The following is a 17,798-nucleotide window of genomic DNA, read 5'->3' as shown; positions in this document are numbered from 1 at the left end:
CTATTTTCCGGCAATGTGATATCCACTCTTGCCTCTCATTTACTCTTTATATATCTGAAAAACTTTTGGCATCCACTTTTATATTAATGGCTAGCTTACTTTCATATTTCATCTTTTCTTTCCTTATGGCAAATTTGTTGCCTTCTATTGCTTTTTAAAAGCTTTCCAATACTCTAACTTCCCACTAATTTTTACTATATTTTATGCTGTTCTTTGACCTCCCTTGTCAGCCGTGGTTGCCTCATCCTCCCTTTACAATATTACTTCTTTGGGGTGTATTGATCCTGCGCTTTCCAAATATATATACACGTCTATGTCTATCTTTTCACCCAGAATCCCCTCTAATAACTCATCTACCACAGAGGGTTGCAGGTTTATAGGACCCAGGGTTTTCTCTGCAATGCTTCATAAATAAAAGTGCAATATTTTCCATTCTCCAATCCTCAGCTGTGGCTAATGATGATGCATATATCTATCTCAGCCAGGGCTCCCACGATATCTTCACCTGCATCCCATAGTGTTCTTGGGTATACCTGTTCAGGCTCCATTGATTTACCTATCTTCATACATTTTATGACACCTAGTACCTCCTCCACTATAACGTGGATTATCTCTGAGACATCCCTACAAACTATCTCAAGTTCCACCTTCATGTCTTTTTTGACAGTAAAATGAGAGGACAACTATTCATTGAACTCTTCACCCTTCTCCTGCAGCACAACACAAATGTGTCCACAATTATCTTTGAGAGGCCCATAGGTTCTCCCCCACCTTCTGATACTTAAAAGATCTGTTGGGATTCACCTTAATCTTTTCTACTAGAGCTCTCATGGCTTCTTTTTGCCCTTCTGATTTTCTTCTTAGGTATACTCCAGCATCCCTCAGGTCTCCTGCAGAGATTCACTTGATCCCAACTGCCTGTTACTGACCCATGCCTCGTTCTTTCTCCAGGATCATGCAAGATACCTTACTCCTGCCAGTCTTGTTCTTCACTCTAAGGAATATGCAGACCTTGAAATCTATCTCACTTCGAATAACCTCCCATTTGCCAAACAATACACACAAAATGCTGGAGGAACTCAGCAGGCCAGGCAGCATCTATGGAAAAAGTACAGTTGATGTTTCAGCCCGAAATGCTGAGTTCCTCCAGCATTCTGTGTGTGTTGCTCGGATTTCCAGCTTCTGCAGATTTCTCTTGTTTCCCATTTGCCAAATGTCCCTTTGCCTGCAAGCAACTACATCAATCAACCTTTACAAGTTCCTGTGTCTGCCTTCCCCCAATTTAGAATTTTAATTTGTGGACCAGATCTCTCCCTTTCCATAACTAATTTAAAATTAATAAAACTTACTTTGCAAAAAATGAAGGGAAGATTAGGTAGACAATTCATCATCAGCCATTATTCATTACTCTGTGCAAGAAAATGGGCACTTAGGAATGCCACTGCTTTAAATCTGAGAATAAATTAACCATCCTTACTTTAGCAAGATAGGTAAAATAGCCTTACTATCTGTGAATCAATTACAGGTGGTCTGACAGTATCTAAGTAAACAAAGAAATAGCAATATTCATTCAGAGATTATATTTGACAATACAACATATTCCCATCAACACTATGTTAACCAATTCCCTCCTTACTATATCTGACAAGCAAGGAACTTTAATACAAGTCCATAGTTTCACTTCACCAGTTGCAAAAGCTTTTATTCTGAGTAGTGGGCAGATTCTGATTGCTCCATCAAATGCTTGGAGATGTCTCAATGGATAGATTAATCAAGTTACACAAGCTCAGAATATGGCCATAAAAGCACATGAACTCTTAAATAATTATTTTAATACATAAGATTTTAGAACATAAGATCTTCAAATTGCAGTCGTTACAATTTATAAGGATTCTTTCATATTCCTTCTGCAAAATGTCTTCTCTATATATATCACAGAATACAATTATTATAATCTTTAAATGACTGAAATCATTATGAACATAAATTGTCCATTGAAAACCAAAAACTGTCTCACATAAATTTTGTCTCAAAAATGCAAAAAGTATACTATTAAATCAAACAATAGTTGATAGTGTTATGCAAAATTATAGCTTGAGAAACTGAATCTGTTCTCTTGTTCAATTTTCAAGAGAGCAAATTGAAACATAGTTTTACTGTCAATCCCCTTTACTGACTGATTAAAGGCAAATTACTCTTGCAAAAAGTAAATGATTACAGTTTCTTTACCTTTAGGAAACTTTTAAAAAGAAACTTTGAATTACACATGAAACAGAATTTAGCTGAAAATGTTAACATCAAAAAGTAGAATCTTTAATTGTTAACTGCTTTCAAAGCTGAAGATGAGCATAAAGAACAGGTTGAAAAAGATAGCTGATCAGCTAAACCTTTGAGAGTAGGAAAATATCAGAAGATCACTTTTCTATGAAGGAGAGGAAGAAGGAATGAAAAAAATCATTGTGATGTTTGCTTTTTCAGTAGCTAAGTTATACAAAAGGAGTGATATACATCTCATGGAAGAGAAAATGCTGCAGGCAGTGGCGGAGGAGACCACCCAGGATTGAAGTCCCCAAAGTGTACCCTCTGACAAGGCTGTGATGTCCTCTTCACATCTGCATTGGGTGAGCACTGATATGAACTAGAAACTCACTCATGGATCCTGAAATTCTGGGGTATTTTACCATAACTAGATCCCTTTTTGGTTAACTAGCTGGTCTGAATTGCTGAAAAATCACCCTGGCGGCTTTAGAGGAAAAATGATGATGAGGACTGGAGGCAATGGGGGGAACAAGCAGTTGCTGAACAGTCCATTGGATGTTCCTGGTCATCAAAGAACAAAGTGAGCTTGCGGCAGGGGAGATCCAAGTTTCCCTCACTGGGTACAAAAGCCCAAAGGAGCATCTATACTTTTGTCTGTCCGCACTAGGGAAAGTAAAAGTGATTTCTGCCTTTTTACAACCGGTTTGCAAACTGGACTTCTCCACTCTGTTTCTTCGTGGCTGTGAACTCACTTGCATGAGCTCTAGTTTTGAACGTTATTGCTTACTTTTTATTGTTTGCATGATTTGTTCTTTTATTTGCACATTGGGTGCTTGACGGTCTTCTTATTTTAATGGGTTCTATTGTTTATTTTTGTTTAGTGGTTGCCTGTAAGGAGACAAATCTCAAGGTTGTATATAGTATACATACTTTGATAATAAATGTACTTTTAAATTTGAACTATTTCCATTTTACCACTGCTCGTTTTGGAAGAGGATATGACACCAGCTGACCTGGTGAGGAATTAGTTAATAACTGAAATCAGAGAATGGCACTGCAACCTAACACTTATTATAAAAGCACAACGTGGCTCTTCTATATTGACAAAAAGGAACTTGTTCAGCATTGAGAAATGATACACCTGGTATTATCTCACAGAGTAAATGAATAGCAATGGTGTTCAGGAGTGTGAATCAAAGGTACTGTAGAATACTTACTACCTTGTTAAATTTTCTAAATAAAATGGATATTGCAGTTATTTATAGGTTTGGAACGAAATGTTACTGCTGATTCACTGAACTAGTCTCAGGCATATCTTGCACAAATGCTCAGATCATAATATTATTTGGAGGAACCTATTGATATGTTCCATTATATTGTCTGAAAATGGATTTTCCCCACATTTGCTTCAGGGCAGGTAAGTAAATTGAATCATTCAATATAATCTTACGTACTTACTCTTACATAACCATCTCTATTTTCTACCAGGTAGAATGCATTAAATTTACAAAATTTTCCACGAATTCTTTTGAGGAACTAACTCTAATATACAACTGTACAACAATTCTGTAATTGATTAATTCATTCTGAAGCTAAATTCGTGTTGGGATGCTAGTCATCATCCATATTATAGGACTGAGCTTTGATTATCAGTTAGTTAGAATGTCTCGCTATTTTCCAGTCCTGGTTATTCATATCTTCCTGTTCTAGAGATGTCATAAACACAATGTTTGTGTTGAAGACACTGCTAGAACATGTGATGGAGAATTTAAAAGAAAAATACTTCCATGAATCAATTGATTAGTATAATTACAATCACTGTTGACCTTTCACAGAATCAACTCTGCAAGAAGAGAAATGAAGCAACACCCAGGTTGCTTCACATCATTCCAGAAATGTAACCCATGACTTCCTAGTAGTACAAAAATAAGAAAATCTGCAGATGCTGGATGTCGAAGCAACACACTCAAAATGCTGGAGGGACTCAGAAGGCCAGCCAGTATCTATGGAAAAGAGTAAAACAGTTGACGTTTTGGGCTGAGACACTTTATCAGAACTGGAAAAAAAAAGATGAGCAGTCAGAGCAAGAACGTGGTGGGAGGGGAGGAAGAAGTACAAGGTGGTAGGTGATAGGTGAAACCAGGAGAGGGAGTGGGGTGAAGTAAAGGCCTGGGAAGCTGACAGGTGAAAGAGATAATAAGGGGGAATCCGATGGAAGAGGGTAGAATGCTATGGAAGAAAGGGAAGGGAGAGGAGCACCAGAGGGAGGTACTGCCCTCCCACCTTCTTACTCTGATTTCTCATCTTTTTTTCCCCAGTCCTGATGAAAGTTCTTGGCCTGAAACGTCAGCTGTTCACTCTTTTCCATACATGCTGCCTGACCTGTAGAGTTCCTCCAGCATTTTGTGTGTATTACTTCCTAGAAATACCCAGTTTTCTCTACTAGTTACAATTATGTATCAATTGCAAATGGACTGGCCTCATTTGCCTTGCAGTACTCCCAGAAGCAACTACCAAAAATCACCTCATGAAAAGTTGTTTCGAGAGCATTACACAAAGAGACTTTTCAATTATGCCCCTTGTGTGTCCTCTGGAATGTCATTCCCACTCTTCAAACCATATGGGTTTGGCAGCCCCACATACTCTTCCCATCTAGCTCCTGACCCTCTGAGTCTCAGGTTCCCTAATGCCTCTCTATGAATGTAGCAAAATTACTAGACAATTATGTTTTCAACAGATTCGAATAGTAAGCAATTTTGACAGCATGCTTTGGTTTAAGATCCTGATTAAAATGTACTATAAAGGTTCCCAGGAGCCACATTGGGAATTATCCTCGTAGACAAAATATTAGGAGTTAACTGTTACTGTTGTCATTAAGTTCAGCAACAAATCAACCAAGAGTTTAATATTTTCTGGTAATCAGGAAAGAGTTATTAAAATCAAATAGATTCAATTTCCACTGTTCCAATGGATGTGCAATTTTACCATTGATAGTTTTTGGTTGATATTATAACACCTGCTGATCTTGTGAGAGTTGGTTAACAAACGTAAAAAGAGAATAGCCCTGTAGCAGAACACTTCTTATAAAAACATAACGTAGTTCTTCTATATTGACAAAAACAAACTTGTCCCGCCAGCAGAAATGATACACCTTGTTTTATTTCAGAGCAAATGAATAGCAATAGTACTCAAGTGTGTGAGTTAAAGTTAACATAGAATACTTGCTATTTTGTTATATTTTCTAAACAATTAGTTATTGTAACATATTACTGCTGATCTTTAGATAGTAAATATACTTGTAAACCACTATTTACTCTTTTTTGGTGTACTGAAAGCTTGTGCACTTATCGAAATTTGGTGAAGTTGTGAATTGGATGAGAGCTAACTTGTTAAAAAAGCTTATGAAAATCAGTTAAAAGTATATTTGTAACAAAGCCATACTTTTAATCCTTTGATCATTAAAAGAATGAATCAGAATGCAAACTTCAATACTGGTTAACATCAAAACAGCTTGTAGTAAAGGCACAAAGCACACAATCTTTTCTTAGCAAATATACTACAAGTTTCTTCAAACCAATAAAAAGAGAGATTTGTTTAGTCAGGGAACACAGAGCTGGACGTACTCAAAGTATGATTTTTTTTCAAAATGCCCAGATTCTTTGCTAGATCATATTTCAAACATTATGATTATAGTCATTTTGCAAGATTGTGTGATTATGAATGAATTTATTACTTATCTATTACTTATTGATTTGTTTTATTGATCCAGTAGAATACAAACATGAAGAGGAATTACATAACAATGATAAACTGATTAATTAATGGTAAAGGAAAAATTATTTGTAACATCAGACTGACTGTTCAATTCATTCTGCAACAAGTCAGACATTATGTCTTCTCCACTATTTATTTAGAACTAACACCATATCCTGGATACACCTACAGTATATACTATAAAAGTGCAGAAACACAATACGGCACTAATTCATGAAAAATGGATACTGCAAGGATCCTTTGGACTACTGACCACAGTTGAAGTATCTTCAACTGTGTCATCACTGATCTTATTTCCACCAAAAGATCAAAAGTGAGGAAACTAATTTGTGATTGTACAATGTTCCATTTTAACTGCAACTCCTCAGAAACTGAAGCAGTCCATGCATTTACCATGACCTAGAAGATATTCAGACATAAACTGAGAAACGGCAATCATCCTCTCCAAAAAGAGCCTATCCATGTGCCCTTGACTTTCAATAGAATTACTTGGACTATCAACATGCAGGGTCTAATCAGTGACCAGAAACTAATGTGGATCTGTACTTGAACACCACAGCTAAAGACACAGGCACAGGTTAGAGACTGAATATTCTACGATGAGTGACTAACCTCACAACATCCCAAAGTCTTTCCACCATCCAGAAGGCACTGCAACATGTGGTGGAATACTCTCTACTTGATTGGATGAGTTTCACCCAAGAAGCCCAAAACCGTCGAAACTCAATTTATTGGCAAGCCATCAACCTCTTTCAATATTATTCCGTCCATCATGGTCATACGATGGATGGAATGACATACCATCCACAAAATACTGAGGTTACTCCTCCAGAGCGCCTCTCAAACCTGTGACCTCTAACACCAAGAAGGACAAAGGCAACTATTCCTTCATCATCAGAATCAGGTTTAATATCATCGGCATATGTCATGAAATTTGTTGTGTAAGCAGTACAATGCAATACATAATAATAGAAAACAACCTGTGAATTACAGTAAGTATATATATATATATACATGTAGATAAATACAATAAGTAGTGCAAAAAATAGAAATAGAAAAGTAGTGAGGTAGTGTTCAAGGGATCAATGTCCATTCAGAAATTGGATGGCAGAGAGCAAGAAGTTGTCCTGAATCTTTGAGTTTTTTTAACCTCCTAGGTGCCGTCAAGAAGGCGACCAGTACAAGCAGCTCCGATGGAAACCATCAAATATTCCTGCTTCTGTCTGCTACAGCTGAGAACCACAACTACATCCAAGGTTATTGTTGAGTATAATCGCTGGAACTCTTCCCCAAACAGCAGTTCCCAATAGAGTGTACTTTCTCCAGAAGGATTGCAGCAAATGAAGTACAAATCTCACCAGCAACTGTCCAAGGGCAATTAAAGATGGACAATAAATGCTGGTCTTCTCAGCATTGCCTGCATCTTCAAAATTGAACAAATAAGTAAAGAGTATAAAAGAGATACTAGCTACATTGAATTGAAAGATAATCGGAGTCAATTAGCCGTGAGTTGATCTAAGATATAATTAGTTTACGTTAAACTGAAAGAATGTGAAACAATTTAAATTTACTTCATCTTTTTTTACTTAAATACATCACCTAGCTCAATATAAATGGATTATCCTTATTAAGATGCCAGTCTAATTAAAAATAAAGAACATATTAACATAAAAGGTAACGTAACTAAACAAATATTTTCTTTTGGAAATTTGTGAAGAGTAGATTAAACTTTACAAAAAGAGGAACTGAAAATTTTATAAAGAAAAAAGATCAGCTTTATTTATTACATGCGCATCATAACATATAGTGAAATGTGTCATTTGCATCAACACGCAACACAGTCCAAGGCTGTGCTGGTGGCAACCCGCAAGTGTTGTTATGATGCTGGTGCCAACGTGGCATGCCTACAGCTTACTAACTGTACATGTTTGGAATGTGGGAGATAGCTAGAGCACCTGGAAGAAACTCATGCCGTCACAGGGAGGACCAACAAACTCTTTACAGACAAAAGCAAGAATTGAACTTGGGTTACCGATGCTGTAAAATGTGACGCTTACCGCTATGCTGCAGATATTGAGCACTTTTTTTTTTAAACACAGAGAAAATGGCATTTCAAATTTTAGGGATCAACATTCCATGCCCAAAGAACACTAGAAAGATACACAATTTTGTCTTTTATATGTATATAGGTGAGCAGCCTAAAGACTGATACACAGTAGATCTCATTGGTAAAGTGGATGCTTGCAGAATACAGCAGGAAGTTGTGCTGCACCATTTGACATTCTTAAGGAGATGATAAGCCAATTATCACCAAAGGTCCTCTAGATTTTAAATAAAATTCTGCACAGTTCTGGTCTCCATGCTATAGCATGTAATTTAGCTAGAAAGGTAGAAGAAAAGATTCACAAAGAAGTTACTAGGACTGGAGGACTTGTGTTATAACTGGAGGCTGGATAGGCTGGGACTTCTTTTACCTGGAGCGTAGAAGGCTGAGGGGTGACCTTATAGGAGGTAAATAAAACCATGAGGGGCATAGATAAGTGGTCACAGTCTTTTTCTAACTAGGTGAGTCCAAAATCCTGCACCATCTGTCTGGAAAAGGTTACCCCTCAGGTTTCCAAACCTTCTCGCCTTAAATCTGTGTCCTCTAGTTTTGGACTCACCTACCCAACCTGGGGACAACAGACTACTTGGTTAATGATAAGGCTCCAAGGCACAGAAAAGGTTGTGAACCCCTGGTTTAGGGGGACATGGGCCAAACCCAGACAAATGGGATTAGCTCAGATAGGTGTCTTAGTCAGCATGGGTAAGTATGACCAAAGGGTGTGTTTCTATGGTGTATAACTCTATGATTCCAGAAAGAACATGTTTCTAGAAAACAAATAATTAAAAAATGAAACAGCAGAGTTAATATATTTTTAAATAAGCAGGCTATGATTATGAACAGGGTGCCTGGGAATGTGATAAAAAGGAAAAGATCCAATTTGACATGATGACGATAACTGTATATGTCATGCAAGTTTCAGAAATGACATCAAATTGAAAGACAGAGCAAAAGCCAAGACATATGACTTTGTTTTAATAATAGTTGAATTTGCAAGGACAGTAATAGAGATCTGAAGACAAAGGGACATAAAAGGAAAGGAGAGTTCATAAAAGAGAAAGGAGAGCTAGATGACAGAATCAGAATCAGGTTTAATATCACTGGCATGTGTCATGAAATTTGCTTGCAACATAGCAGCAGTTCATTGCAATACATAACAAAAACTGTAAATTACAGTAAGTATATATCAAAAAGCTATGTTAAATAAGTAGTGCAAAAACAGAAAAAAAAGCATTGAGGCAGCGTTCATATGTTCAATGTCCATTCAGAAATCAGATGGCAGAGGGGAAGAAGCTGTTCCTGAATCACTGAGTGTGTACCTTCAGGCTACTGTACCTTCTCCCTGATGGTAGCAATGAGAAGAGGGATGTCCTGGGTGATGGGGGGTCCTTAATGATGGATGCCGCCTTTTTGAAGCATCTCTCCTTGCAGATGTCCTGAATGCTGGGGAGGCTAGTGCTCATGATGGGAATGATTGAGTTTACAACTTTCTACAGCTTATTTTGATCCTGTGCAGTAGCCTCCCACCGCCCCCAGCATAGTAGATAGTAATGCAGCCAATTAGAATGCTCTCCACAGTACATCAGTAGAAATCCGTGAGTACCTTTGGTGACATACCAAAGCTCCTCAAACTTCCAATGAAATATCGCCGCTGTCATGCCTCCTTTGTAACCACATGTTGGACTCAAGATAGATCCTCAGAGATGTTGACACCCAGGAACTTGAAATTGCTCACTTTACTTCTGATTCCTAAATGAAGACTATTGTATGTCCTTTTGCCTTACCATTGGAGGTAAGATAGACAGTAACAAAGGAGAGAGATAGGAAAGATAAGAGCGTAGCATAAAGAGAAACAAGCAGAAGGAAATGCAGATGATGTTCAATATGGATTAAGGAGGAAATTAGAGGGAGAAAATGCATATGAAGGGACAGAACGAAGGATGATGTGAAGCACTTGTATATCTTTATATCAAGCATGCATATAATTTAATTTTATTGATATTGAGCATCTCATTTCACTTAAAGCCTTCTAGATCCTTCTAATGTCATGCATTTAACACACTCAAGATATTTAAATCTTATATTTTATCTTATAATGACCCAGAAGGATTCTATTCCAAGACATTGTGGCCTTACTGGCTCCCAGGGAGGCAATCCCACTAGTCTCATTCTCTCTCACACATGTCCATAAATGAAACATAAGGAATAATTTATCATCAACATTAACAAGTACATGCTAAGGGACCAGTTTTTTCCCTCTTGCATGACCTTGTCCTTGCCAAAGGACAAAGTACTATGGGGTTGGGCTCTACATGGACCTTTAGTAGGATTTGAAGTGTCATCTTTGAGGTTGACCTCTGATAAATGCTGCCCCTCATATTTGTTCACAGAAGTGCCCTCAGCCCATCAAGTCCTAATTGCAAGAAATCTCAGAGATGTATCTAACTTCATCACATCATCATCCCCGAGGCCTAACATGGTCATTCTGTCAGAAACCTCGAAGCAGGTGGTCATGGTAGAATTGACAGTTCCTTAGGAAGACCGGATTGAGGAGGTGTTTGAGTGTAACAAAGCCGAATATCAGGAGCTATCAGAGCAGTGCCAGAGACACGACGCAAGCCTAGAGAGGTGGGGTATAGAGGTTTTGCTGGCTGCTAGCTGTGTAAAATCTACTCTCTCCTTGGCACTACAGGGACTGCAAAGAAAAGAACCATCAGGACCATCACAGAGGTCGCTGAGCGAGTGTCCAGATGGCTATGGATCAAGAGGTGTGACCCGTGGACTAGTGCTGCTAGGATACAAGCCAGGGCCTGATCAATCCTGGCTGAGCTGCCTGGGCGAAGGTGTCTGATATTGAAGGACCTGAAACACCTGATGACCCCAGGTTACATCACTGATGACGTGTCCCAGCACATCCTGGGATGTATCTCTGCAACAAATGAATTGACTTTACATCAGCAAGTGGGCTGTGTCCAGTGGGGCACCGATGCATACAAGTTTTAAATTTTTAATATTTACTAATTTTAACTATTTTAATATCTTTAATATTTAATATTTGTAATCCAGGGACTGTGAAGCGCAGAACCAAATATCGCTGTGATGATTGTATGTTCTAGTACCAATTGTTTGGCGACAATAAAGGTAAAGTAAAGTAAAGTTTCACTCATTTGCTTCTATATATATGTAACTTTGTATACACACACACAGTATATCACAGCTAAATTTCAGACAAAGTTACAGATATGAAAGGACAAGGTTAAACCTCTCCCCTTCTCCAGTTACCTGTTATTCCTGAAGATACCCTGGATATTTCCAATGAACGAGGTTTCTTTGTGACTGCAGTAGTCAGGAATTCATAAGGATTGTCCTCTTCCTCTGGAGGAAAACTGTCCAATGATGGAGATAGCCTCATGTCCAGAGTCTGGTCATCTTTCTGTGTTTCTGATTCCTGCAAAAGATTTTTAAAAATGTGATTTAAGGACTTTAATCTGATTGTACTGTTTGGTTATAAATACATTTTCAAAGCAGTTTAGTTTGCTCTGTCAAAATAATGTTTTGTTAATCTGTGGTATATGTGTACAGTTTTTTTTTAGAAAACTCTTAAGTCTCATTTATTAGTTAAGTAACATTGATGTGGCCCTCATCAGCAACTCCTCCATTTCCTGGATATCTGTGCTCACCCCATCCTCCTGCTACCCTAACAGGGATAGAGTTCCTCTTTTCATCACCTACCACCCCATGAACCTCCACATTCAACAATTCATGCTCCGCAACTTCTGCCATCTTCAACGGGGCCCTAACACTGAACATATTTTTATTACCGCCCCCCCCCCCCCATTCTCCACTTTCCACAGCATCACTCCCTCCATGAATCCCTTGCCCATTTGTCCCTCCCCACTAACCTACCTCTGGATATGCATCCCTGCAAGCAGTAGAAATGCTACACCTGCCCATTTAACTCCTCCTTCACCTCCATTCAGGGTCCCAAACAATTCTTCCAGTTGAGGCAACACTTCACTGGTGAATACGTTGGGGGTCATCTCCTGCATCCGGTTCTCCCGATGTGGCCTCCACTACAGTGGTGAGACCAGACATAAGTTGAGGGACCGCTTTGTCAAGCACCTCTGCTACATCCGCAAAAAACGGAATTTTCTGATGGGCAACTATTTTAATTCCTTTTCCCACTGTCGTTCTGACATGTTAGTTTACGGCCTTCTCTTCTACCACAACGAGGCCGCTCTCTGGTTGGAGGAGCAAGACCTCATATTCTGTCTAGGTAGCCTCCAACCTGATGGCATGAATATCGATTTCTCCTTCTAGTAATTTTTTCCCTTCCCCTTACCTCTTCTTCTATTCCCCATTCTGGCCTCTTACCTCTTCTCCTCACCTACCTCTCACCACCCCCACTTCCCCCCTTCTTCCCTTTCTCCCTTATCTCCTCTCTTATCATATTCCTTCTTCTCTTCCTTTGTCTTTTCCAATTATCGCCTCCCAGCTTCTTACTTTCTAACCCTCCACTTCCTTTCCAGTCCTGAAGAAGGATCTTAGCCCAAATTGTTGACTCATAGATGCTGCTTGACCTGCTGTGTTCCTCCAGCATTTTGCCTGTGTTACTTATAAGGTTTTCTGCAGAGCATTATTCCTGTGTTTGAGCATTGTGTGAATCAATGCCATCATAAAGCATAATTCAACACTATTTGGAATAGCTATTCAACAATTGAACACAGCATGTTCATAACTGGAGTAGCAATCCAGAGTCCTGGACTACACATATTTTCTTTGTGTCATATTTCCAGCATCTGCAAATTTTTGAGTTCCATCCAGTGCCCCAAGCTAAATATGCAATGAAGCTCAAAACCTGCCACATGTACTAAGAACTATAAAATCAATTTATTAATAGAACTCTGAATAAAAATCTAAAATCAGTAATAATTACCATGAAACTGTAAAAATCTATTAGGAAAAGAAATCTGCCATCTTATCCAGTCTGGACTGTGTTATCTTAGATCCCCGTCACCCAGGTCATGCTCTCCTCTCACTGCTGCTATCAGGTAGAAGGTACAGCGGCCCCAGGACTCGCACCATCAGGTGCAATAACAGCTACTACCCCTCTACCATCAAGCTCTTGAGAAAAAGGGGATAACTACACTCAACTTCATTTGCCCCACCATTGAAATATTCCCGCAGCTAATGGACTCACTTTCAAGGACCCTTCATTTCATGCTCTAGTTATTTATTGCTATTTATTTATATTTACATTTTCACAGTTTGTTGCCTTCTGCACTCTGGTTGATCTTTCATTGATCCTGTTATAGTTACTATTCTACAGATTTACCTCTGTGGTGGTACAGCAGTAAACAGTCAGGCAAGGATAACACTGGAAGTCCTCCACTTTGATTCCTAAACTTATGAAATCTCATGGCATTTACCACCTTTCTTTAACTTATAAATCAGTAATTTTCTACCAAAATTGATAGAATTGAATGAATTCAGAGTGTAGGAAGTCAATGTAAATTACATGAGGAAAATGAAATCATAAAACCATGAGTTGTCCTACTGATGGTATGCCTCAAATCTTCCTTGTCATATGATGCCTGTGTCCTCTAATTCTCCCTGTTCAAAACCAGTTTCAGCCTTGAGTACCGTCAAAGAGGGAGTGTGCACAAACTCTGCTGAGGGTAGAGATGGTCACATTTGAAGGTTAAGATAGATGAAGAGAGATCCAAAGGAAATACAAAAAAAAAACTGCTTGACATTTTCCTCACCATCCACTTGCTTGTGATGGTATAGACAAGTGTGACCACCAAACAATTTTGTGAAAGCAGAGTCCTATCTTTGCACAATAAGATTGTTTTGTATGGCACCAGCACCATGTTAAATGGGGTGGAATGAGAACGTATTTAAAAGTGCAAAACTGGACAATAAGCAGCAACAAAAGTGCACTCCACCACAATGTGTAAATTCAAAGCAAACTGATCACCCACTTTAACATCTAGTGAAGCAATAATGGTTCAATATTGTGCAAAAAGGGGCATTCCAGGGGCATCACCAGCCACTACCTACAAAACAGGTGGCAACTATTAAGCTTACAGTACAGGATTACATTCGTGTTGAACAGTGCAAGTGGTTGTATTAGCCAAAGCTACATAATCCCATAGCCAGCAGATTCGATAAAATCTCTGCAACTTGGCCACATCCGGTTATGCATGGTATTCAACAACTAACAACTATTGGGAAGAAAAACTCCACGAACATCCTTGCTTGCAATAAAGGTGAAGGACAGAATGTGGGTGAGAAAGAGTGAAGTGTTGGTGAATATTTTCATCCACAACTACTGCGTAAATGTTCTATTCTAATTTCCTTTCAATTTTCTCACCAAGACATAAGGGCAACCCATTAACTCAATGTGATTGTGAAAAAATAGCAAATCAGGCTGAATACAGCAGAGGCTGCAAGCCCCAGTGGGCTTGGGTTGTTTTGACAAGCAACATCCATTCATAACACAAAGTCCAATAAAGAACATTTCCCGCAGTTTCGTTTGATGATAAATTGCATGCCATTTGCTGAATTCTTCATCGTCTACATCTTGTGGATCACTATTGACCGTAACTGAACCAGTGAAGTTACTGCAGATACAATCAGGTAAGAGGTAGCATTTTCTAAAATGGACAGTTCATCTCCTGATATCACAATCACTTCACCAACTTTTAAGAGACATTAGAAGTGTGAAGGAATATCCTCAATTTGTCACAAATGAGCATAACAGCAACATTGAAAGAACCTTAAAACACCTAAATAGCGCAGCCCTCCTACCAGTTTAAACTTTCACTCACTTTACCACCTGCGTTCTGTAGCCATATTGTTTCCATATGGTGATGCAGAGGAACAGTTTGCTGAGGCTGTCTACCAAGCACCTGGGACCTTTAACACTTGGATTGTATTGCTTGCACAGGAACACTGCTATCTGCAAGTGCCCCCTCAAATCACAAAGCCATTGTGGTTTGAAAACATCCAATTGATCTTCCCTCTTTGGATTAAAATCCTGGAATTTCACACTTAACAGTACAAGGGATGTAGCAAAGCACAAAAGGCAGGTCACCATTACACCTTGAGGTAAAGAAATGCCCAAAAACCAGGCGAATTACAAAGTAAACATATTCACAGGTCCATTGCATTGTGAGTAAAATTATAAAGATCACCAAACTAATCAGGTCCTAATCGCTTCTAACAGTATTAACAATTTCACAGATATCTGTTTTCAGGTGCACTCATTACTTATCCCTTGGACTAGATTAATGACAGATCCAATTAAGTGGAATGCTATCACACCTGCTGAAATCTACTGAAGAATTTGGCAAAATCGCAGGTAGTTAGAAAACTATATATGTTTCCAATTAATAATTTATTCAGTTCTATTTTTAATCTCTCCCTTCTGCTGTGAAATCTGTCTCTTCTGCAGCTGTTACATCATGCTTTACCAAGAGCACAATCACTCTGTGGGTTTATTCTTGACAAAGATTGTACCCTCTCAATTCCAACTCTTCACTGTTCACTGTATCACTGTTTTAAAATGTTTAGTGCATGTAACTGCTAAAATGGGAAGTGCAGACCCAGGAGGGAACCCAGTGTATACTTCAACAACATCCACTGCCTAGATTTTTAAAATAATAAAAATTATTTGGCATCAAAACTGAATATAAATCTTGACTTAGCTTTTATGAGTTTCTTGCTTTGACCCTTGCTCTGCATTTCTGGTTGATCTGTTCAGAATTAACCCTGTATATTCATTTTATCTTACACAGTCCCATGGTTGACTCCCCTAGCCCTACTCTCTCTAACCTCTAGAGTTCAGAAGTTTTCATTCTGCTTCAGAAACTAAAATTGAACTAGATTAAAATGATGCCCAATTTAAAACATGAATTTATCTAAATTCAGCTCAGGCAGTTTAGTAACAAAATCTAGTGATCTGTTTGCCCTAAATCTACTGTGAAGCCCAAAAGTAGATTATCCTTGAACTTCTTTCTGTATTCAGCTCAACACCATTCATTCCCACATCCCAGTTTTTCTTACAATATTAAAGAACAGAAGGTTAAGTAACTCTTTGAAATCACAACAATGTGATTTCTGAATACCAATGTGTAAATGACTATCATATGTCGGAAACAAGGAAACCGCATGTTCAATAGGTTGGCCCGGCCTGTGTACTTAAATGGGAGCAAAAGCCACCTCCTTTTATCAGCACTGTGTTTGATTATATTTCCGGTCTGTTAATTAGTGTAGCACATAGGACCATGCTGACTCATTCCCTAAGAAAATGACTAGCACCACATGCAAGCTGATCTGTCTTAGTGTGAGAATCTGACAACATCCAGGGGCATGTTGTGAGGAGTTCACACCATGCCTTTCCAAAATTGCTTTAAGCCGCAAGACATGTGAATTATATTATATCATTTCAGATGGGCTGCTTTATGTACAGAGAGTAGTTTATTTAGCAGAAATGCAGGAGGATGTCATTAATGTGTAAAAACATTCAAACAAATGATCATTATGTGGAAGTCCATGATAACAGCAACAGACGGTCATGGAAATCCAAAAGTAATGAGTCACTGATGATAGATTAGAAATAGATCTTAATACCAATGGAATATCTACAGATTTCATGCTCCACAAATTATAATTCAGCAAGTTATAGTTGTTCAGAGTTTGCTCTCTTGTACATTGACAATAGCTTTTGAATCTTACAGCTTAGGTCATAACAGTGTGACAGTAACCACACCTGTTTCCTCCCTCTTTTATAAAGAGAAACATTTACAGCTTCTATTATAAGAATGACAACATGTTAGCAGAATCATGAAACAACATTGCTGCAGGACAGGGAGAAAGATTGGTCAGGAATATTTCTATCCAATAGCAACCAGCTTGTCCCTTCCACACACGAGATGCAGGTTCAGATTCAGACAGGTGTACGTATATACATTAGCAGTGCTTGGCTTGTTATTGGGTTTGCAGTATTGAACAAGGAGTGATTTCCATCAGCTCCTTAACAGATGGAGACAATGATAAATTAAATGGTGACTGATGCTTTCAGGTTCAGTCAGACATGATGCTGCAACAATTCACAGCATAGGCACATCACATATACTGACAGCTAAAATTAAACTGAATTGGCAGATGTCTCAATGGTCTTTTTTGCTCTAGCATGAGCAGCATTCAAGCCCTTATACAGCATCCTACAAAAGGTAGTGGATTCCACCCAGTATATCACGGGTAAAGCCCTCCCAACCATTGAGCACATCTACATGAAACAGTGTCGTAGGAAAGTAGCATCAGTTATCAAGGATCCTCACTGCCCAGGCCAAGCTCTTTTCTCGCTGCTGCCATCAAGTAGGAAGTACAGGTGCTTCAGGACTCACACTACCAGGTTCAAGAACAGTTACCGCTCCTCAACCATCAGCCTCTTGAACAAAAAGGGGATAACTACACGCATTCTATTTCTGGTGTTCCCACAGCTGAGGGTCTCACTTTAAGGACTCTTTCTCAGTTTCAGGACTCTTTATCTTGTTATTTCATGCTCTCGTTATTTATTGCCTTTTTATATAATTGCATCTGCTCAGTTGTTGTCCTTTGATCCTGTTTACAGTTACTGTTCTATAGATTTGTT

At 38.6% G+C, this 17,798-nt stretch overlaps 1 protein-coding gene across 13 annotated transcripts in view; it reads right to left on the bottom strand.

Annotated features, from left to right (window-relative positions):
* The window catches only part of anks1b (ankyrin repeat and sterile alpha motif domain containing 1B), an 860,133-nt gene that overhangs the window by 225,747 nt on the left and 616,588 nt on the right, over nucleotides 1-17,798 (bottom strand). For all 13 annotated transcript variants that reach the window (XM_072241217.1, XM_072241218.1, XM_072241222.1 and 10 more), the window contains one exon: nucleotides 11,420-11,585. In XM_072241217.1, coding sequence (XP_072097318.1) covers nucleotides 11,420-11,585 — 166 coding nt within the window. The remainder of the gene's footprint in view (nucleotides 1-11,419; nucleotides 11,586-17,798) is intronic.

Source organism: Mobula birostris, chromosome 23, assembly GCF_030028105.1.
Source record: "Mobula birostris isolate sMobBir1 chromosome 23, sMobBir1.hap1, whole genome shotgun sequence".
Classification (NCBI taxonomy): Eukaryota; Metazoa; Chordata; class Chondrichthyes; order Myliobatiformes; family Myliobatidae; genus Mobula; species Mobula birostris.
The sequence above is the reverse complement of the archived record's forward strand: the minus strand, read 5'-3'. Positions and strand labels throughout refer to the sequence as shown.